At 41.0% G+C, this 20,836-nt stretch overlaps 1 protein-coding gene across 1 annotated transcript; it reads left to right on the top strand.

Moving 5' to 3' along the window:
* Nucleotides 1–1,695: 1,695 nt before the first annotated feature.
* On the top strand, nucleotides 1,696–18,169 carry LOC120304309 (plasmalemma vesicle associated protein). The gene is made up of 6 exons (XM_039334712.1): nucleotides 1,696–2,151; nucleotides 3,449–3,545; nucleotides 4,438–5,054; nucleotides 7,074–7,293; nucleotides 16,544–16,634; nucleotides 17,238–18,169. The coding sequence occupies exons 1-6, from the start codon at nucleotides 1,792–1,794 to the stop codon at nucleotides 17,242–17,244; spliced, it is 1,392 nt and encodes a 463-aa protein (XP_039190646.1). The 5' UTR covers nucleotides 1,696–1,791; the 3' UTR covers nucleotides 17,245–18,169.
* The last annotated feature ends 2,667 nt before the right edge of the window (nucleotides 18,170–20,836 follow it).

Genomic DNA, 20,836 nt, shown 5'->3' with positions numbered 1-20,836 from the left:
AGAATAAAAGGGAGTAGCACAGCTAAGGAAAAGGGGAAAAAAATGGCGGACTGCGTTGTTTGGCGACCCCCGTGAAATGGTCGTTCGACCCCAAATGGGGTCCCGACCCACAGGCTGAGAACCACTGGATTAGAGGTTGTTTATATAAAATGAAGGGTGACAAGCCTCCCAGAGATTTAGCATCTTATTCTAAGTCTTCAATAGATTTTCAAAAGACCTCCCCTCCTCCCCAAATCACAATGCCCCAAATTGCCATGTGGTCCTAGAATATGGAGGTGCTTTCCAAAGAGCTTATGGGTCCCTCAGATGATCGCTTGGGTGGCCAGAAGTGACTGTTCAACAGTTCACTTAGTGCCCGTTCGAAGTTACAACAACACTGAAAAAAGGGATTCATGACCATTTTTCACACTTGTGACCATTGCGGCATTCCCACGGTTACATGATTTACATTTGGATGCTTGACAACTGACCCACATTTATGACGGTTGCAGTGTCCCAGGGTCATGTGATCCCCTTTGGCAACCTTCTGACAAGCCAAGTCAATGGGGGAAACAGATTCACTTAACAGCCGTGCCACTAATTAAACAACTGCAGTGATTCATTGAAGAAATGTGATGAGAAAAGTTGTAAAATGGGGCAAAACTCACTTAGCAAATTTCTCACTTAGCAACATACATTTTGGGCTCAATTGTAGTTGTACGTTGAGAGCTATTGTACCTGTAGGAACCACCTGTAGCCTAAGGAACCATCCAGATTCTTCATGTCTTTTTACCCACCAGAACCCACCAGAGCAACAAAGATGATTAGGGACTGGAGGCTAAAACATATAAGGAACGGTTGCTGGAATTGGGTATGTCTAGTTTAACTAAGAGAAGGGCAAGGGGGGATATGATAGCAGTGTTCCAATATCTCAGGGGCTGCCACAAAGAAGAGGGGATCAATCTATTATCCAAAGCGCCTGAAGGCAGGACAAGAAGCAACGGGTGGAAACTAATCAAGGAGAGAAGTAACCTAGAACTAAGGAGAAACTTCCTGACAGCTAGAACAATTAACCAATGGAACAACCTGCCTCTAGAAGCAGTGAATGCTCCAACACTGGAAGTTTTTAAGAAGAGACTGGACAGCCATTTGTCCGAAATGGTTTAGGATTTCCTGCCGGAGCATGGGGTTGGACTCGATGACCTCCACGGTCCCTTCCAACTTTATAAAATTTTCCTTTCCTTTCCAATCTTATGCAGGGGCATATAATTAGTAGGTCTCCCAACACTGGATTTCTAATTCAACCCTACATCTCCATGGCTCTCTTGTTCGTGATTCAGTTTTGGAGGGCAAAGAGGAGGAAAAGGGCAGGACAGGACATGATTGCTCTACTCTGTTTGGCTTCTGTGCAGCATAGTGTGTGCTGTTTAGGTGACAAACATCACTTTGGGTTGATCCCACCCTCTGCCAAGAGATGTCGTTGACGTCTTTCAGAGGGTCCTCTGAGACCAAGTTAGTGAAGAGGAGGCCATGCCGGCCTTGTTTTGACAAGGGGGTGAGAGTGGGCCGGCAGAAAACAAACAAGGAAAGAGGAAGCCTTCTTTGATTCACTGATAACAAAACTGCCTCCTTGGAATGGCGGCTGTGTTATGCTAACCCATAACCACCAGCTTCTCCAACTAAGCAGGAAGGAAACAAGGAGCCAAGTGGGAGGAAATATTAATCAGATGCCATATAAACAATTGGAGATGTATGTCGCCACCCAGTTGAACCCAAAGGCTGAATCGCAAACTGACCAAGGCAGTTGATAATATGATGGAGAAGAATGCATACACCATGGCCACCTTGGGCCTAGACACCAAGGACGGCCAGCCAAAGCGGGATTGTGGCTTCTACATGAAATATTTCTTCCTCTTCCTCTCCCTCATCCAGTTCCTTATCATTCTGGGACTGGTACTTTTCATGATCTACAGCAACCCCCTGGAAGGCACTGAGAAACACCTCAAGGGGTTGACAAACCAGCTTCAGGAGAACGATAAGAAGATCAAAGCCCTCAACGAAGAGATTGGCAAACTCAAGCGCCAGCTGAATGCCACGGAGAAGGAAGGCCGTCTGTTACAGACTCAAATGCTCAGGTTAAACACCACCCTGAGGCTTTGCAACAATGAAAAGGTAAGTCCTGGGAGAGGAAGAACATCGCCCCAGACCCAGCCTTTTTCTACTCACTTATAGTCATGAAGTTGAGTTCCTTTTCCAAAGGAAGGAGGAAAATGACAAGAGCCTGGACAACGAGGGTGGATTATGAAGTGCATGAAAGATCTGCCCATTAAATAGGGCATTACAAATTAATTAAATATTAAGTTATTTAATTTAATTTAAATTTAAGTTGTTACCCTATGGCATGGGTAGGCAACCTCGGCTCTTTTATGACTCATGGACTTCAACTCCCAGAATTCCTGAGCCAGCTATGGTAAGGTTGGCGGCCAATAAATTTTATAAATAAATCAATAAACAAATTTAATATATTTCATTTCTTTATGGAATTTGCTGTTATTTCTGGTGACAATTGCTTGCATAGAGGGAAAGCCAAATCTTTCAGTGAAGGCGAAGGGTGTGGAGACACGTTTGAATACAAGCACGGCTATTAGTCATGATGGCTACGTTAAACTTCCATATTCAGAGGCTGTCTCTGAAGTAGCAGATACTAGAGAATAAACACCAAGGAAAAATACTTCTGCCTTTAGGCATTGTTGGAAATAAGATGTGTTGGATTCTTTCAGCTTCAGATGATAGCACTGCGATTTAACAAAGTAGGTGTTTTGCAACCCCCAAAGCTGTTCAGATCTTTTCTAGAGACTGTCTCCAGTCCTAGGAACTTTGGTGGGGGAGGGGCAGAATTCTAGATCATTAAACCCTTCTAGGATATTGAACACTTGCTGACAAACAAAAGAGGGATGGCTTTGGGGATGCTGCAGAAGACAGAATTGAAGTAGATTGACTCTAAGAGGAAGGGATGCACAGACCCATGGAAAGTGAACAGCTCCTTGCAAGAGAAGGTTAAACACCAGGAGTGGCCAATTTGTGAACAATCTTCTCCCAGGGAGTGGAGAAGGACATTTGTGCGAAAATAGCTGATGAGATTGCTTGGGTAGTGGGGGATTTGTGCCCAACCAGGCATGGAAGAAACATAATGACAGGTTGTTTCCCATTTCAGTGTAGTTTGTGATAGTTAATTCTTGTATAGATTGGATATTTTTTAAATGAGATTAACCATTTCACAACCACAGTGGTGTTTATACACCTATTGGAGGCTGATTTAATTTCTTAGAACTCATACAAGCCATTGGTTAAAATCTATTTAATCAGAGGAGTCTCCAAAGCTGAGAAGGCTGGAAAGCAAGCCAGCAGCTGTTCTGTTATTCCCCAGCAGCTATTGAAGAAACATAATAGATTTTCCATTCTTTTCTAGATAAAGCTGAAGGAACAACAGCTGAGCAATACAGCAGCTCTCTCAGCAGCAAATGAAAATAAATTCAACTTGCAGCTTTTGAATATTACTTGCGTTGGTGAGTATTGCAAACCCATCTTTAGTCTTTAACACATAGCCAGAGAAATCTAAAGTGATGTTTTCTACCTATACCTCTTTCTGATTCCTCCTTTCAAATACTGTTTACATTGTCTTTGGGCTGTCTTTGAAAACAGTTCAAGAGGTTTGATTGGTGCAAAATGTCAATATTTGGAGGGTGGATGGGCCAGGAAACCAGAGAACTGATTTGCCATGCAGATAATCTTTCACTCCCTAACTCTGGTGTCTGACCATCTCTGACCATGGTGTGGGTAGAATAGAATAGAATAGAATAGAATAGAATAGAATAGAATGGAATGGAATGGAATAGAATAGAATAGAATAGAATAGAATAGAATAGAATAGAATAGAATAGAATAGAATAGAATAGAATAGAATAAAGAGACCTTGGAGGTCTTCTAGTCCAACTCCCTGCTAAAGCAGAAAACCCTATACCATTCCAAGCAAGTGGCTGTCCAGTCTCTTCTTAAAAGCACCCATAACTTTTGAAGGCAAATTATTCCACTGGTTAATTGTTCTCACTGTTAGGAAATTTCTCCTTAGTTCTAGGTTGCTTCGCTCCCTGATGATTTTCCATCCATTGTTTTTTGTCTTGCCTTCTGGTGCTTTGGAAAATAGGTTGACCCTCTCTTCTTTGTGACAGCCCCTCAAATATTGGCATACTGCTATGTGAACATTGTTATGGGAGGCTGCAGTTCTAAAAAGTGACTTAGCTTAATTATATGTAATCAGTATTTTAATTTTTTTCTGATTATAATTGCAAAGACATCTGTGGTGATGTGGTGGAAGAAGAGGGTTCTTTAATGCACACAGTCTTGTTCAGTTTTGCAGTATTGACCGGCTGGCTTTTGTGCTTGTTGCTTGGTCTACAGCACAAGTGAGTTCTCTGGAGAAGCGGCTGGTGGCCACAGAGCTGACAAGCCAGATGGAGCGAGACAGCTTAAGCCGGGACAGCAAGTCTTGGCAAGACAAAGCCGAAAATGCAGAGAAAGAGAAGAACGAATGCCAGCTAGACAAACTCCAGCTGCAAACACGGGAACAGAAGTACCAGGAGCTCAAGTCCACAGTGGTCCAACAGCTAGAACCTGCCCTTCAGAACTTGAGGACTTCAGGGGACCAGTTTTTGAATTCCTATGAGGGTCGTGGCTGTTACCGCTCTGAGGTTGAAAACACGTTCCGCTCTCTCTTCAGAAATCTACAGACCCATCTTGATTCTGTGGGACAACAACTTGACAAGAAGGCCAACGAGGTGACTCAAGAGAATGCCCTGTTGCAAAGCCAGAAAGCTGCCTGTAAGCAACACCTGCAGGAACGGGACCAGCAGATCAGAGTCCAGCAGCAGCAGTTTGAGTGGCAGAAGAAGGCCCTGCAAGAAGCCCAAGAAATTCAAACTCAGAAAATAAGAGGCGAATACAGGAAGATGCTTGATGAGACCGAAAGCTTGAAGCTGCAGCTCCAGCAGACCAAACAGGCCTGCATCAGCCTGAGGGTAAACAAAGACCCCACTTTCTGTTCCTTTTGGGCAGGGTTCCTCCCCTGGCATTTCCACTAGACCCGATCTCAGCAGTTCAGAGATTCTACAAACAGCTGCTGCTAGAGTGGCCCTGGGCTGTAGAAGCTTCTACAAGGGATGGCAGTTGACCCCCCAAAAGCAGGATGGTGGCTGAGGCTGAGCCCTGCTCTTTTATACCAGTGGTGCCCAAGGGATCTATGTAAAAGAGGGGTGGGCCCTCAATTGCACAATTGTACGCACCCATTGGTGGGATTCAGCTGGTTCTCACCACTTCAGCAGAACCGGTAGCTAATTTTTTGTTGCCCAGGGCCAGAATGGACTTCCGGAAGCAGTGTCCACACAGAGAACCGGTTATTCACATATTTGAATCCTATCACTGTAGGCACCCCTGGGACCTTCTCATCTGCACCCAAGTTACTCCTGGGTGGAAGGGCTGGTCTCAGCAGTCCCAATTTAGGGTGGGGGCAGGCTAGCGTTGAAGAGCTATGCAGAGAGTCCTCAACTTACAACCACAACTAAGTCCAAAATTTCAGTTGCTAAGCCAAACAGTTGCTAAGTGAGTTTTGCTCCATGTTACGACCTTCTTGCCATGGTTGCTGAGTGAATCACTGCAATGGTTAAGTTAGTAACATGGCTGTTAAGTGAACATGGCTTCCCCATTGACTTTGCTTGTCAGAAGATTGCCAAAGGGGATCACGTGACCCTGTCATAAATACATGCCCGTTGCCAAGCGCCCAAATTTTGATCATGTGAATATGGGGATGCTGCAACGGTTGTTAAGTGTGAAAAAAAGTCATAAATCACTTTTTTTCAGGGCTGTAGTAACTTCAAACTGTCACTAAATGAATGGTTGTAAGTCAAGAACTACCTGTAGATAGTATGTAGAAATAAGCAAATCTGTTTTTTAAAAAAATCCCTTTTTTATGAAACGTCTATTTAGTCTTTAGGGTTTATGTTAACCCAGCCTCTTTGCTATCCTGTATCTCCTCTGCATTCCATTCACTTATGTAACTTTAAAGATTTAAATAATTTTCTAAGCCAGAAAAGGGGATTCGTTGTGGCAATAGAGCAAAATGATACTAAAGGAAAAGAAAAAATTAGGAGGGTCCATCTCTGATTTTAGAAAATGCCGCAAGATGTTTTGTAGGATTTCAGGATGCTAAATATATCTTTGTTTGCAAGTGGCATTCATGAAAATAAAACACGTATAGTATAAAACAAGATAGCTTTTTAAGAAAATAAGTATTGGAAAATCAACTGGAGTTTCACTTACTCTCTTTTGTTTAGTCTATTTCTGGAATTAAAGGCCAGGTTTAAATTGGCTGGCCTGATTTTTACAACTGCATGATCAGGCTGCTGAAATTAGGAGATGCATTGTCTATTTTTGGTGCTGTAGGTTTTTTTTTTTTCATTTTTTTTTAAAAATATAGGTTGCTAGGGGTTGCATTCAAGTTTTGTGGAAAGGTCAATGAACTTATTATTTTAAAAACAACATCCTGAAAATAAAACACAGAGACTGAAGACTTTAAGAGGCAGAATTGTGGCTATTTGTCACAAAAAAAAATATTGATGATTTAGAGTCATCAAGTTAATTAGAGCAGTGGATTCAAGATAGACAAATAAACTTGGCACTGTAGAATTCTCTTACAAAGCTCAGTGCTGGTTAGAGGCTTATAAAATTAGGAAAACAGGTAAATTCATGGAGGATGGATTTTGAAATGAGGGCTAAATGAAAACTCTATTGTCCAGTGACAGTCTACGTTTGATGGCCAGCTATTTTTGGAGAAGGAGAGCAGCAGGTAAAATCCATGATTCGCTTTGCTATGCATTTCCTCCAATCTGGTTCCTGCCGGACCCATAATGCATGATGGAATGGACCTTCAGTAGATCTTACACTTTTGAAAAAAAAATACAGTGTATTCCTCTTACCATTTCTTTTAGCTGGATCTATGCATTTAATTTTAAATAAAAAACAATGCTATGCTTGTTCCATAGACTTCAGCTCCGGGCAACACGGCTTTAAGGAACCCGTTAAGTCTGGGTCCACCTAATTCCTTTGGCACCTTTCCAAGGAGTTTGGGGAACACTGGAAGTCTCGGGAATCCTATTGGAGCTGCAGCAAGCTCTAATGCCTTCAGCAATCCAAACCTATGGGGGAGGCCAAGTTCACCTGCTCAGCCCAGTTCTGGATCTCAGCGGAATCTAAGCACAGCTGGTAAGTAACCCTTTCCTGAAAAGAATGGTTCCCTAAGATGCCTCTAACTGACCTAAGACCTCATGTCTACCACTCACATCACATTGTTGAGAGATAAAGCAAAAGGCTCAGTGCTTTTAGCTTTGAGTATATTTAAAATTGCAGGGACATAATTATTGCTTATTACTGGATTATAGTTGCTAGCCAACTGTAAGATTGCATCATCAGTTTTCTGACTCTGAAGGGTACAATTTTGTAGAATAACAGAATAACAGTGTTGAAAGGGACCATGGAGGTCTTCTAGTCCAGCCCCCTGCACAAGCGGGAGACCTTATATAATTCTGGATAAATCTAGTCTCTTTTTAAAAATCTCCAGTGATGAAGCATCCACAACATCTGAAGCAAGCGACTCTACTACTTAATTGTTCTCACTATCAGGAAATTTCTCCTTCTCTTCTTAGTTGCTTCTCTCCTTGGTTAGTTTTCATCCATTGCTTCTTGTCTTGTCTTCTGGTGCTTTGGAAAATAGGTTGACCCCTTCTCGTTTGGGGCAGCCCCTCAAATACTAGAATACTGCGATCATGTCACCCCCTAGTCCTCCATTTCTCTAGACTAGACATACTCAGTTCTTGCAACCGTTCTTCACATTTTAGTCTCTAGACTCCTAATTATCTTTGTTACTCTTCTCTGCACTCTTTTCAGAATCTCAAGCTATGGATGATTTGAAAGCGAACTCCAGATATTTAAAGTCCTTAGCTTATGCTAAGCCAGTGGTTCTCAACCTTTTTAATGCCGCGACCCCCAACCGGTTGTAAGTCGAGGACTACTCAACTGGTGCAGCACCATTTGCAGAATGGGACTTTTGGTGGGTTCAGCAGGGCAGAGACAGCCTGGACAATTCCTATTGGCTTTTGAAAGCCAATAGAATTAGACTCTATTCAAGAGAGTCTATTCTATTGGCTTTCAAAAGCCAATAGAATAAAAGGGAGTAGCACAGCTAAGGAAAAGGGGGAAAAAATGGCGGACTGCGTTGTTTGGTGACCCCCATGAAATGGTCGTTCGACCCCAAATGGGGTCCCGACCCACAGGTTGAGAACCACTGTGCTAAACTAATGTAACCTCAGCAAGCTTACAACATGTGGACTTCAAATCCCAGAATGGGTGTGCTGGCTGAGGAATTCTGGGAATTGAAGTCCACATATCATAAATGTGCGGAGATTGAGAAACCCTGTTCTAAAGTGATACTGCTTATTTTCCTGCTGTGATTGCAGTTCACCTGCCTTTTGGTAAACGGTACTTATTTTAAAATAGCTACTCTTCAGTTTTCCCTTACTCCAATATACAAGAGCTTGAAGGCTCCACCTTAAGTTTACTTGGGTGGCAGATAGAATAACTGTGTCATTGGCATGTGAATAATAAAGACAATAGAAGGTGAATTTCATTTTTTTTTTTACAAAGGTTGAGTTATAGAACAGACCCAGAAATTGAAACGAGACCTAGGGTTCACCCTTGCGTAACCCCGTTTTGGATAGTGCTAGAGCTGGGAATCACCAAAGGTTGCACACCTTACTCAAACAGTTTTTCCATGTAGCTTCATAATTAGCACCTGAAGGCAGGACAAGAAGCAATGGATGGAAACTAATCAAAGAGAGAAGCAGCCTAGAACTAAGGAGAAATTTCCTGACAGTTAGAACAATTAACCAGTGGAACAATCTGCCTCCAGAAGCGGTGAATGCTCCAACACTGGAAGTTTTTAAGAAGAGACTGGACAGCCATTTGTCCGAAATGGTATAGGGTTACCTGCCTGAGCAGGGGGTTGGACTAGATGACTTGCAAGATCTCTTCCTATTATTGTTGTTGTTGCTGTTGTTGTTGTTGTTATTATTATTATTATTATTATTATCAACCATCGCACAGTCAGCCAGATGTTCAGACTGGATTTGGCATTTTGTCTACCTATCGAGTCCTTACCTAGGACCTGGGATAGGCAGATGTGGATGTTTGATGGTATTACAGATATCGTCGCAGGATGGAAGCAGTTCCTAGTAAGGCCGCCTTTTGCAATTGACTAATAGCAAATTTGTCAATGCCAATGGTGTTCAAGTGGTGCTCCAGTTGTTTTGGGATTGCACCCAAGGAGCCTATTACTATTGGTACTACCCTTGCTTGCTTTTGCCACAGTCTTTCTATTTCTATTTGTAGGTCTTTGTATTTTGTTATCTTCTCCAGTTCTTTCTCTTCTATTCTGCTGTCTCCAGGCACTGCCACGTCCACTATCCAGACTTTTTTGTCTTTCTTATCGACAATTGTTAAGTCTGGGGTGTTATGTTGCAGGTGCTTGTCTGTTTGAATTCTGAAGTCCCAGAGCAGTTTAATTTTATCATTTTCTATGACTTTCTCTATTTTATGATCCCACCAGTTTTTGCTTACAGGCAAATGATATTTTTTGCAGATCTTCCAATGCACCATTGTTGCTACTTTGTCATGCCGCTGCTTGTAATCAGTCTGTGCAATCTTCTTGCAACAGCTTACCAAGTGGTCCACTGTTTCTTCAGCTTCTTTGCATAGGCGGCACTTACTGTCTGTTGCTGTCTTCTCAATTTTGACTTTGTATGCATTTGTCCTTAAGGCTTGGTCTTGTGCAGCCAGAATTAGTCCCTCGGTCTCTTTCTTCAATTTTCCTGCTCTTAGCCATTGCCAGGTTTTATTATTATCTGCTTTCCCAGCTATTTTTTTCATGTATTGGCCATGTAGTGCTTTGTCTTCCCATGCCTCTATTCTGTTCTTCATTTGGTCTTTCTTGTAGGCCAGTTTGGTCTCTCCAGTAGTTAGTAAGCCTTCCTGATATACTAATTTCAGTGCATCTTCATCATTGTTCTTCAGATATTCTTCCAAAGCCATTTTTTCTTCTTCAACCATCTGATGTACTTGTAGCATTCCACGCCCACCTATTTGCCTTGGTAGATAAAGTCTATCAATGTCACTGCGTGGATGAAGGGCATGATTCATTGTCATTATTTTTCTGGTCTGCCTATCCATTGCTTTTAGTTCTGCTTGAGTCCAGTCCACTATTCCAGCTGTGTACCTAATGACTGGGATTGCCCAGGTGTTGATTGCCTTTATGGTATTTCCTCCATTGAGTTTGGACTTTAAGATCTTCTTCACTCTCTTGATGTATTCACCTCTAATCTTTTTCTTGACTTCAGTGTGCTTGATGTTGTCAGCTTGAAGGATACCCAAGTATTTGTAGTACTCTTCCTCATCCAGACTCTTAATGTTATTTTCGTGGGGCATCTTGATTCCTTCAGTTTTCACTATTTTTCCTTGTTTGATAGTAAGTGTGGCACATTTGTCCAAGCCAAACTCCATTACAATATCTTGGCTATATATACGGACAGTGTTGAGCAGCGATTCTATTTCAGATGATGTTTTTCCATACAGCTTCAGATCATCCATGTAAAGGAGGTGGGATAGTCTAGCAGATGTTTTTGATGTTTGATAGCCATGTCCTGAGTTATTCAGTATTGTTGACAGAGGAAACAGTGCAATAACAAATAGTAATGGTGATAATGAATCTCCTTGAAATATTCCTCTCTTGATATTAACCTCTCCCAGCTTCTCACCATTGATCTGCAACTGTGTCTTCCATTGTGCCATCGATCTTTGCACAAATTTTCTGATGTTTCTACTGACTCCTGTTATTTCTAGGCACTTGATTATCCAATCATGTGGCAGAGAGTCAAATGCCTTTTTGTAGTCAATCCATGCCACATTCAGGTTGGTCTTCCTTCTCTTGCAGTTTTCCAAGATCATTTTGTCTATTAGGAGTTGATCTTTTGTTCCTCTGCTATTGGGGCGGTTTCCTTTCTGCTCAGGTGGAAAGAGATTGTTTTCAACTAGATGCTGTTGTACTGCATCAGCTACCACACCAGTTAGTAATTTGAAAGTTGTTGGTAAGCAGGCAATTGGCCTGTAGTTACCTGGTGTTGCCCTTTTTGCTGGATTTTTCATTATTAGGTAGGTTTTCCCCTGTAGTTACCTGGTGTTGTCCCTTTTGCTGGATTTTTCATTATTAGGTAGGTTTTCCCAGTTGTTAGCCACTTTTCAATTTCTCCTCCTTGTAGTATATTGTTGAATTGCTTGGCAATGAGTGGGTGTATAACAGTTAGATGTTTCAACCAAAACCCATGCAGTTCATCTTCACCTGGTGCTGACCAATTTTTGATTTTCTTTGCTCTTTTTTCTACCAGTTTTGTTGTTATTACTAGTTCTTTCATTTCAACTTCTGTTTTATTTGCATCCACCTCTTTTAACCAAGCCGCATCCTTGTTGTATTTCTTTGGGTTATCCCATATCTGCTTCCAGAACTGCACTGTTTCTTCCTTGTCAGGTACTGACTGATTCCTTGCAGTTTCTCCATTGATGGATTGGTAGAAACGTTTCTGATTGGCTTGAAATTGGAGGTTCTGCCTATAGTTTGCAATTCGAGCTTCATATCTACTGATTTTCCTGGCTATAGCTGTTATTTGTTGCTTTATTATTTCCAGTGCTTCCTTGATCTTCCTTGTTTCTAAGTGGTATTTCTTGATTAGGTATTCTTTGGTCTTCTTTTCTTCATCTTCTTTTCTTTCATCTGTTCTAGCTTGCTTGCATGTGATCTTAACTTGCTGATCTTATTTTCTAGTCTAACCTTCCATTTTTGTGGTGCACTGGTTGTTTGTTTTTCTTTTTTGTTGATTTTACATCCCAGGTATTCTGTTATAACTGCAGCTGTGCTGTACATTAGTTGGTTTGTTTCTTGCAGTGAATTGGTGCTTATACTTGCTATTGCAGTATTTGCATCTTTTAATGCTTGTGCTAGCTGTTTCTTTGGAACAAGCTTCAATGCAGGCAGCCTTATTCTGTTGTTTTTGTGCTGTTCTAGATGCTCAATTATTCTTTGTTTCAATTATATTATTATTATTATTATTATTATTATTATTATTATTATTATTATTATTATTATTATTATTTGAAGCAGTCAGCAATTTAGGAGACGGTCACATTTTTGCCTGTAGCCCCTTTCTAGGGATTGGATCAAAGGCTGTCTTTATATCTGAAAGGCAGCCTAGAAAGCAAAACAATTTTCTGCCAGCTCAAGACAATGATGAAACTTTAACCATCCCATCCTACACCCAGCTCATTCTCTGCCACATTGTCATAAAACAGTGAGTCACCTAGCTTCCCCTGAAAATGTATGGCATAATCTGTTAGAAAATGCTTAATGGGCTGAAGAATTTGGCCAGAAATTTGTCAGCAAAGTCTTGTCCCCATGGTGTTGGAGCATTCACAGCTTCTGGAGGCAGGTTGTTCCACTGGTTAATTGTTCTAACTGTCAGGAAGTTTCTCCTTAGTTCTAGGTTGCTTCTCTCCTTGCTTAGTTTCCATCTGTTGCTTCTTGTCCTGCCTTCAGCAACTGTTCCTCATATGTTTTAGCCTCCAGTCCCCTAATCATCTTTGTTGCTCTTCTTTGCACTCTGTACTCTTTCTAGAGTCTCAACATCTTTTTTACATTGTGGTGACCAAAACTGGATGAAGTATTACCCACCAATCAGAGCTTATTGTAAAGAGTTCAGTTGTGATCAGGTTTCCCAATAGCTGAAACCTGCAACTGGAAGCAAAGTTCAAAGATCTCAGCAGGGGATATAGGAAGTCAACTAAATGGAGCGTTCTGTTATTTATTTATTTATTAAATTTATATGCCACCTGTCTCACAATCCAAAGTGACTCTGGGCGGCTTAGATTGCCATAAAAGCATAAATACAAAAAGATTAAAATTAATCCAAGAGGGATTGGATTGATGCTAAATGCAGCATGGTAATGCTGAACCAATTTTCTCAAATGAGATTAACTGACCCACCCCAGAAGGGGGGGGGGGCGGAAAGGCCAATGCCAAATTTATCTTTAATTTATTGTTCCAACTGAGCCTCCTGCTTTCATCTTTGAAGCAAGATCTTATCGAATTTTTCCAGATCAAATAGTGTATCACTCAGTGTCTATAATTATCATTAAAGGCCCTGTAAATTTCCATTAGTTTCACACACTCTTGATTATATTGGGGATTTGTGTTACACTTAGTTCTGCTATTCTTTACTGAAACTTTAACCATTAGATTCCTATCTGGATGTCGAGTCAAGGCAATTAGACTTCTTTTCTTTTTGGTTTGAAACATTTTGCTGTTTATCCAAGTAACTTTCAGGAGTTACTAAAAATGTCTAATATGTCCATCTCATCTTTTATGATTCAATGAGCTGTTAAGGCTGGAAAACTATTGATGAGCTATAAAGATGGGCAATAGCCCTTTTAAATTCCCTCTACTGTGTAATTTGATAATTGCTCTCCAAAAAGATTTTCGCCATCCAATATATTAATTAGAAATAATTATTTCTAGCCAGCTAGTTGTCACATTGGAAACTAATCTTGCAAAAAAAATAAGGGAATGATTGCTGTCAGGCTAAAACAATTTTTAAAAAATTATAGTACCTTGTTGGTAACATTTGAGGATATTATTGTGTAGAAAATGGTACTAATATCCATAAAACCCCAAAAGGTGAATTCTGCCCTCAGGAGCTCATTCAACCAACCCATTTATACTAGATTAAAATGGTGATCAATTATTTAGTTATTACATTTCCCCCCACTTCCATTTTGAAGATGGTCAACATAGCAATTATTTCATGTTTTTCCTCCATAACAACAACCTTCTAAGAGAGATTGGGCTCAAAGTCATCCATGGAGCCCTGTGTCTTGGGCTGGACTTGAATGTGGGTCTCTCCACTGCTTCCCCAATAACTACCACTGTACACCTTTCTGGCTTTCTATTTAGCCAAGCCACACGTACCTCCACACACATTATTAGTTCCCTTATTTTTTACACAGTAAAATTTAGGAAGGAATAGACCACTGGGCAGATGTCATACCATTGCATGAATATATACGGTACTGTACCTAACAAAGGGCCAGTATTAGGGCCCCACCTAGTATTAAGATAACCAGCAAGAATTAAATTAGTATTTGGGTGCATTAGAAACAATTCCAACAGACAATCCTCAAACTCAGTAGTTTGGTTTGGTAACTTACGTTATAGAAAATAAATGTTCATTTCAAACTAGTGTCCCTAGCCAGAATAACACTGGCTCATGACTAAAATGGATAAAAATCAGGAAGGAGAAGAATACAATTGACTAAGAATGCACTCAAGACAATCGAGGCATTGGAAAGATTGTAAGGGACTGAAAATTGAGGCAGGGTTACATACAAATACCGCTGCTCTTAAAGCACTGCTAGACTCCAGCTTTTAACCACAGATCATTGGGAATTAGCTCCTGCAGTCCCAAATTTAAATTGAAAATATTCATATAATTTCTTGCAAAGTGATAGAGGAAAACTTCCTTTGGCTCCCATTAGCCAGCCCTAATCTTTATTCTGCACTACATCATGACTGATAAACAATTGTAAATTGCTGCAATGGTAGAGCAGAATCCACCAAAAATATAATTTAGAAGATACCTGCCCTAAGATAACATGGCAAAGAACATGAACCACCCTTTCCAAATTAGCAATATAAATATCAAAATTTGGAGCCACCGTCCAATTGCCTTATGTTAGAGAGAAGTTCTGACACTTGCTTGGACCTTCTGCTTAAGAATTTGGAAATGATACTTATAGAATGATTCTTGGATGCTCAACAGGAGATTTTTGCTGATCTCCTGGAATAAAACAGGAGGAGCAGTTTTTCCTTCAGGAACTTATTGGACAGTATTGATATGATCCTCTAGTACAGGGCTTTTCAACCAGTGGTACGGGTACCACCTGTGGTACATTGGCACCTGGCAGGTGGTACGTGACCATCCTAGAAAAGTGGTAGCGGGGGAGGGGAATGAGCTGAGCACAAGCCTGAGCGAGAGATGGCTGGAGCTGCAGGGCTGTCAGGGCTCAGCGGAAGTGCCAGGATCAGTGCCGCTTTCCAGCTGATTGGCGCTTCTTCAGGGCTGTCAGGGCTCAGTGGAAGTGCCAGGATCAACGCCAGGCTCCAGCTGGAGCTCGGCACTGATCCTGGGGCTTCTGCTGAGCCCAGAAGAAGCGCCGATTAGCTGAAATGTTGCAGCATCTCCAGGGTCTTGTGATTTACATTCAGATGCTTGGCAAGTGATTCATATTTATGACGGTCACAGTGTCCCAGAATCATGTGAAGTGACCAAAACCTGCTGCAACCACCCAGCAGATGGGGGGAATTAAAAACCAAACACCCCCCTACCCCACTCCCGCTGCCAATCCTCAACAGAAATGCTCACAACAATGAAAACCTCAGCCAGGAGGAAGAGCACCGCCGGGTGGGCAGACAGGTGTCTTGCTCGGCTGTGGCTTGGGGGGAACTTTTTTCAGTTTCTTGTAACTTCGAACAGTCACTAAGCGAACTGTTGTAAGTCGAGGACTGCTTGTACTTTATCACTTTTTTCCTTTGTTTTTTTTTTTTTTTGGTCATCAAGTTTTTGACACCTTGCTAGGCGACTGGTGGTACTCAGATATTGCCACATCCTAAAAGTGGTACAATGGGTGAAAAGGTTGAAAAGCCCTCCTCTAGTAAGTAATCTGAGAATAGGATAGTAGAGTTTAATGATGTTCATTACAGGCTACCCCTAGCTTAAAAGATAGCTCAGGCCAGAAAGGACTTGGTATTGTAATTTTGGTCAAATTCAAGCCAATAAGAAACTTAATTGGTACCAGCTCTTAAACTAAAGCAGAAAAGCAGAATATGTATGTATGTATGTATGTATGTATGTATGTATGTATGTATGTATGTATTAAATTTATATGCCTCCCATCTCACTATCAAATGACTCTGGCCACACGAGGCGTTATTATCACTAAGAAGCACAAATTGGGGAATGGAAATAGTTCTTCATTTCTCCAGCGTAGTTACTGTTCTCTGATCCTTGTCCCAAATTACACAACTGTCTTGAGTTCCTTCTCAGTTCTTTCTTAACATGATATTTAAAATATGTGAGCATGGATTGTTAGAGTAATAATTCTTCATAGTTTATTTTGTCACTTTAAGTAGAATGGTCTTTTGCAACCTGGTGTCTTCCACATATGTTGGGATGCACCTACTGAAGAGAATTTTTACCCAAATATTTTGACTTGGGGGGGGGGAATAGATCTTGTGCTTGTGGTAGGAAGGCTGGTGTTCCTTTCATTACTATGTGCAAATTTATCTCTGCTTTTTCTTTAGAACAAAATAAACTCCAGGAGATCTTAAAGGCTGCTGCAGAGACTGGAAAGTTGCCAAACATAGTACCAGTGAATCCAGTGGGGCAGCCAAGGTATGTTTATATATCTGTGGTTTTCAAGTTTTCCAATCAGAGGGCAGTATCAGGTTATATTTGAGTGGGCTGGAGAGCAGAGTTTGTGCAGCAAATGCTGATTGATTTTGTACCAGAGGGAGTTGCATAAACACTTAGGTCCATCTCGAAGTTGAAATATTTGGTCTCCAACAGCAAAATTTCTGAAACTGACTCTGAGATTAAAACAAAATCAAGAACAGGTAGCAAATAGCGGTTTCAAAGAATTAGATTATGAGCATTAAAGCCATGTAATGTGATGCCACCATAATCTCAGAGGTTTTCAAAAGATTATTGAAAAGAAGGAAGATGAAGGGGGTGGGATCAGTTCAAAGTTATTCACTGTGATGGCTAAGCAGACTGCAAATCACAAGCAAACCATCTCCGTGAGGTATTGAGAAAGGAAAAGCTGTGGAGTGCACACAATGTTTTTGTGTGCTTCCCAAGAACATCCAGTTAGTCGCTGTGAAGAACAGGATGTGAAATTAATATCAACCTTGACATGTGTCCAAATTCTAATGACTGACTAAGTTATTTTGACAATCCTCTTAATTCTTTCCATGTATTTTGCTTTTCTTATTCCAGGAGCTAAAGGAAATGTTGACAAAGACAACTAAGAATTCAAAACAGCCCCTGAGCATAAGACTGAAGTGTTGAGTGGGGACAGGAAAACATTCACCTCTGTGGAAAAGACTTCAAGCAGTAATTGAAGAGAGAAGGCCTGGAAGAGCTCTCCAGCCAGTGGAGTGGATCTCAAGTTGGGATCCTGCCCTCTTCTCTAACACAACTGACATTTAATTCTAGCTCAGTCTTGCACACTGATCCGGTCTTTCACTGATCCAGCATTGATTTCCTTCAGTATCTTTAGGTTCATTCAAATATCTTACCCTTTCATCAAATTGAGGATCCATTGATGAACATTCCACATGAATCATTCTATCTCAGGTTGTTTTACTTGTAGAATTATGGCAGGCATAGAATGTGATCCCTGTGACATCAGCCAGGTGAGATATGGATGCCATCCGTCAATATTTTCAGTGATTTCATACCTCTACTACACTTGTTCGAAATGAAAGCAAAAAGGATGGAAATTGTAAATGCACTCTTCACCTAAATGAAGAATTATTGTTCCTGCAGTTTTGTAAAATGCTGTGGCATATTTATGTATATAGCTTTATGTAGGCATGCACACATATATTGGAGAAGTATTTCTCTTGATTATTAGCTGAGATGAAGGTTTCCTGTTCACCACTGGCATCTGATTATCCAGTCCACGGAAACTGGATAATCTGTGGTATCCCACTAAAGTTGACCACAATTACTGTATGTCTGATAACAGAGTTGAAAAGCTCTTTCTCTTCCCTGGTTTGGTCAGTAAACCCATCTGACATTTGTTCTATTACAATAACAAATCGTTCTGTGGAGATAAACTGCTATTTACAAAATATATTCCATTCAAATGATTAAGAGGAACAATATGGAAGGTGCACAACTAATAAACATCCTATGAAAATCTAGCAGAGTAGTGCTTGATTTTGATAAGAACTGTTGTTTTTACTTCGTGTAACAGGACTGGGAAAGTGAGCTATTTATGAGAAAGAACAAGGGCGATCTAACCTTAGGTTGCTTTTGTCAACTTCCTCATCTCCCACCCACAAAAATCTTTGTGTCGCAGGACAGAGTTTCAGTTTTCTCTGGCAAGCAAAATTTCTCAGAGAGAAATTCAAAATAGGGCAAGAGTAAATTACTAAAAATGCAAACTTTTTTTCTAGGTATTTGACAAACATGGATGGCCTTAGCTCTGGTTATGTTGGGAAGCAGTGATGAACACCCCCCTGTGTTATATTTCTTGAAATAATACAGGTAGTTCTTGACTTACAACCTTTCATTTAGCAACCATTTGAAGTTACAACAGCACAGAAAAAAGTGACTTACAATGGATCCTCACACTTACAAATACCGCAACATCCCCATGATCAGAATTTGGGTTCTTGACAACTGGCATGTATTTACAATGGTTGCAGCATCCTGGGGTCGTAGGATCACCATTTCTGACTTTCCTGCCAGCTTCCAACAAGTAAAGTCAATAGGGGAAAACTGATTTGCTTAATGATCATGTGATTCATTCAACAACTGCATTCTTTTGCTTAACAACTATGGCAAAAAAGGTTGTAAAATCAGGTGTGACTCACTTAACAACTACCTTAATGAAAATTCTGATCCCAATTTTGGTCGTAAGTCGAGGACTACCTTTACTGCGCTCTCTTTCCCTTGCCCCACTCCTGATATTATTATTATTATTATTATTATTATTATTATTATTAACAACAAAACAACAATAATAATAACAATAGTAATAATATTAATAATAATAATAAAGTTGGAAGTGACCTGGAGGTCATCTAGTCCAACCCCCTGCTCAGGCAGGAAACCCTATATGTTTCAGACAAATGGCTGTCCAGTCTTTTCTTTAAAACTTCTAGTGTTGGAGCATTCTCAACTTCTGGAGGCCAGTTGTTCCATTGATTAATTGTTCTAACTGTCAGGAAGTTTCTCCTTAGTTCTAGGTTGCTTCTCTCTTTGATTAGTTTCCATCCGTTGCTTCTTGTCCTGCCTTCATGTGCTTTGGAGAATAGCTTGACTCTCTCTTCTTTGTGGCAGCCCCTGAGATATTGGAACGCTACCATCATGTCACCCCTCGTCCTTCTCTTCATTAAACTAGATATACCCAATTCCAGCAATCGTTCCTTATATGTTTTAGCTTCCAGTCTCCTAATCATCTTTGTTGCTCTTCTCTGTACTCTTTCTAGAGTCTCAACATCTTATTTACATCGTGGTGACCAAAACTGGATACAGTATTTCAAGTGTGGCCTTACCAAGGCATTATAAAGTGGCATTAACAGTTCACGTGATCTTGATTCTATCCCTCTGTTAATGCAGCCTAGCACTGTGTTGGCTTTTTTGGCAGTTGCAGCACACTGCCAGTTCATATTTAAGTGATTGTCCACTAGGACTCCAAGATCCCTCTCACAGTTGCTACTATTGAGCAAGGTACAACCTGTCCTATACTATACCTGTGAATTTGGTTTTTCTTGCCTAAATGTAGAACCTTACTTTTTTCCCCACTGAATTTCATTTTGTTAGATAGTGCCCAGTGTCCAAGTCTGTCCAGATCCTCCTGTATTTTAAACCTGTCTTCTGGGGTATTGGCTATTCCTGCCAGCTTGGTGTCGTCTGCAAGTTTGATGAGTTCCCCATCTAGTCCCTCATCCAAATCATTGATGAAGACGTTGAAGAGCACTGGGCCCACTACACACTTCCCTCCATGTAGATGCAGTTTCATTGAGGACCACATGCTGAATATGGCTGGTCAGTCAGCTACGAATCCATCTGGTGGTGATGCTGTCTAGGAAACAAAGCTTCACTGGTTGAAGTTGAGAAGAGAATATCAAGAGAATATCTACCATGGATGAAGAGGATTCAGTTTGCTTCTGAGAAAAATCCAAATCTGTATATGCACAGATAAAGGCAATAGGAGGGAAGGAATAACAGAATAACAGAGCTGGAAGGGACCTTGAAGGTCTTCTAGTCCAACCCCCTGCTCAAGCAGGAGACTTAATACTCTTCCAGTCAAGTGGCTCTTCTTAAAAGCCTCCAGTGATGGAACACCCATAACTTCTGAAGGCAAGTCATTCCACTGGTTTATTGTTATAACTGTTAGGAAATGTCACCTTAGTTCTAGGTTGCTTCTCTCCTTGATTTGTTTCCATCCATTGTTTCTTGACTTGTCTTCTGGTGCTTTGAAAAATATGTTGACTCCTCCTTCTTTGTGGCAGCATCTCAAATATTGGAAGACTGCTATGATGTCACCTGTTGAGTCCGTCGCGAAATGGTAAGACACGAGAAGCAGTTGTAGTTCTCAGGAAACCTTTATTCTTCAGTTCAGCTTACATTGGAATATGGCGGCAAAAGCCCACACCTCGCAGCCTCCTTTTATAGGACTTTCCCGGGTCAATGTGTTACTTTTCGCGCGCCAGCACTTGCGCATGCGCACAAGCACTGGCGACAGCCTATCTGGTCCCGGGCAGCTTGCACCTGCCCGGGACCGCCTGCAATGCCCCGAGCTGACTTGCAAGGCTCAGGACATAACACCCCTTTTCCCCGGGCTAAAACTACGACCAATG

The sequence above is a fragment of the Crotalus tigris genome, unplaced genomic scaffold (assembly GCF_016545835.1).
Source record: "Crotalus tigris isolate CLP2741 ecotype Arizona unplaced genomic scaffold, ASM1654583v1 scf7180000017633.3093840, whole genome shotgun sequence".
NCBI lineage: Eukaryota > Metazoa > Chordata > Lepidosauria > Squamata > Viperidae > Crotalus > Crotalus tigris.
Note: the sequence above shows the minus strand (reverse complement) of the source record. Positions and strands in the feature narration are given on the sequence as shown.

Excerpts from the sequence above, each read along its gene's own strand:
- LOC120304309 (XM_039334712.1), top strand. The coding sequence starts at position 1,792 with ATGATGGAGAAGAATGCATACACCATGGCCACCTTGGGCCTAGACACC. Across the intron at positions 2,152-3,448 it reads GGCTTTGCAACAATGAAAAG|ATAAAGCTGAAGGAACAACA; the intron begins GTAAGTCCTGGG and ends ATTCTTTTCTAG. Across the intron at positions 3,546-4,437 it reads TTTGAATATTACTTGCGTTG|CACAAGTGAGTTCTCTGGAG; the intron begins GTGAGTATTGCA and ends CTTGGTCTACAG.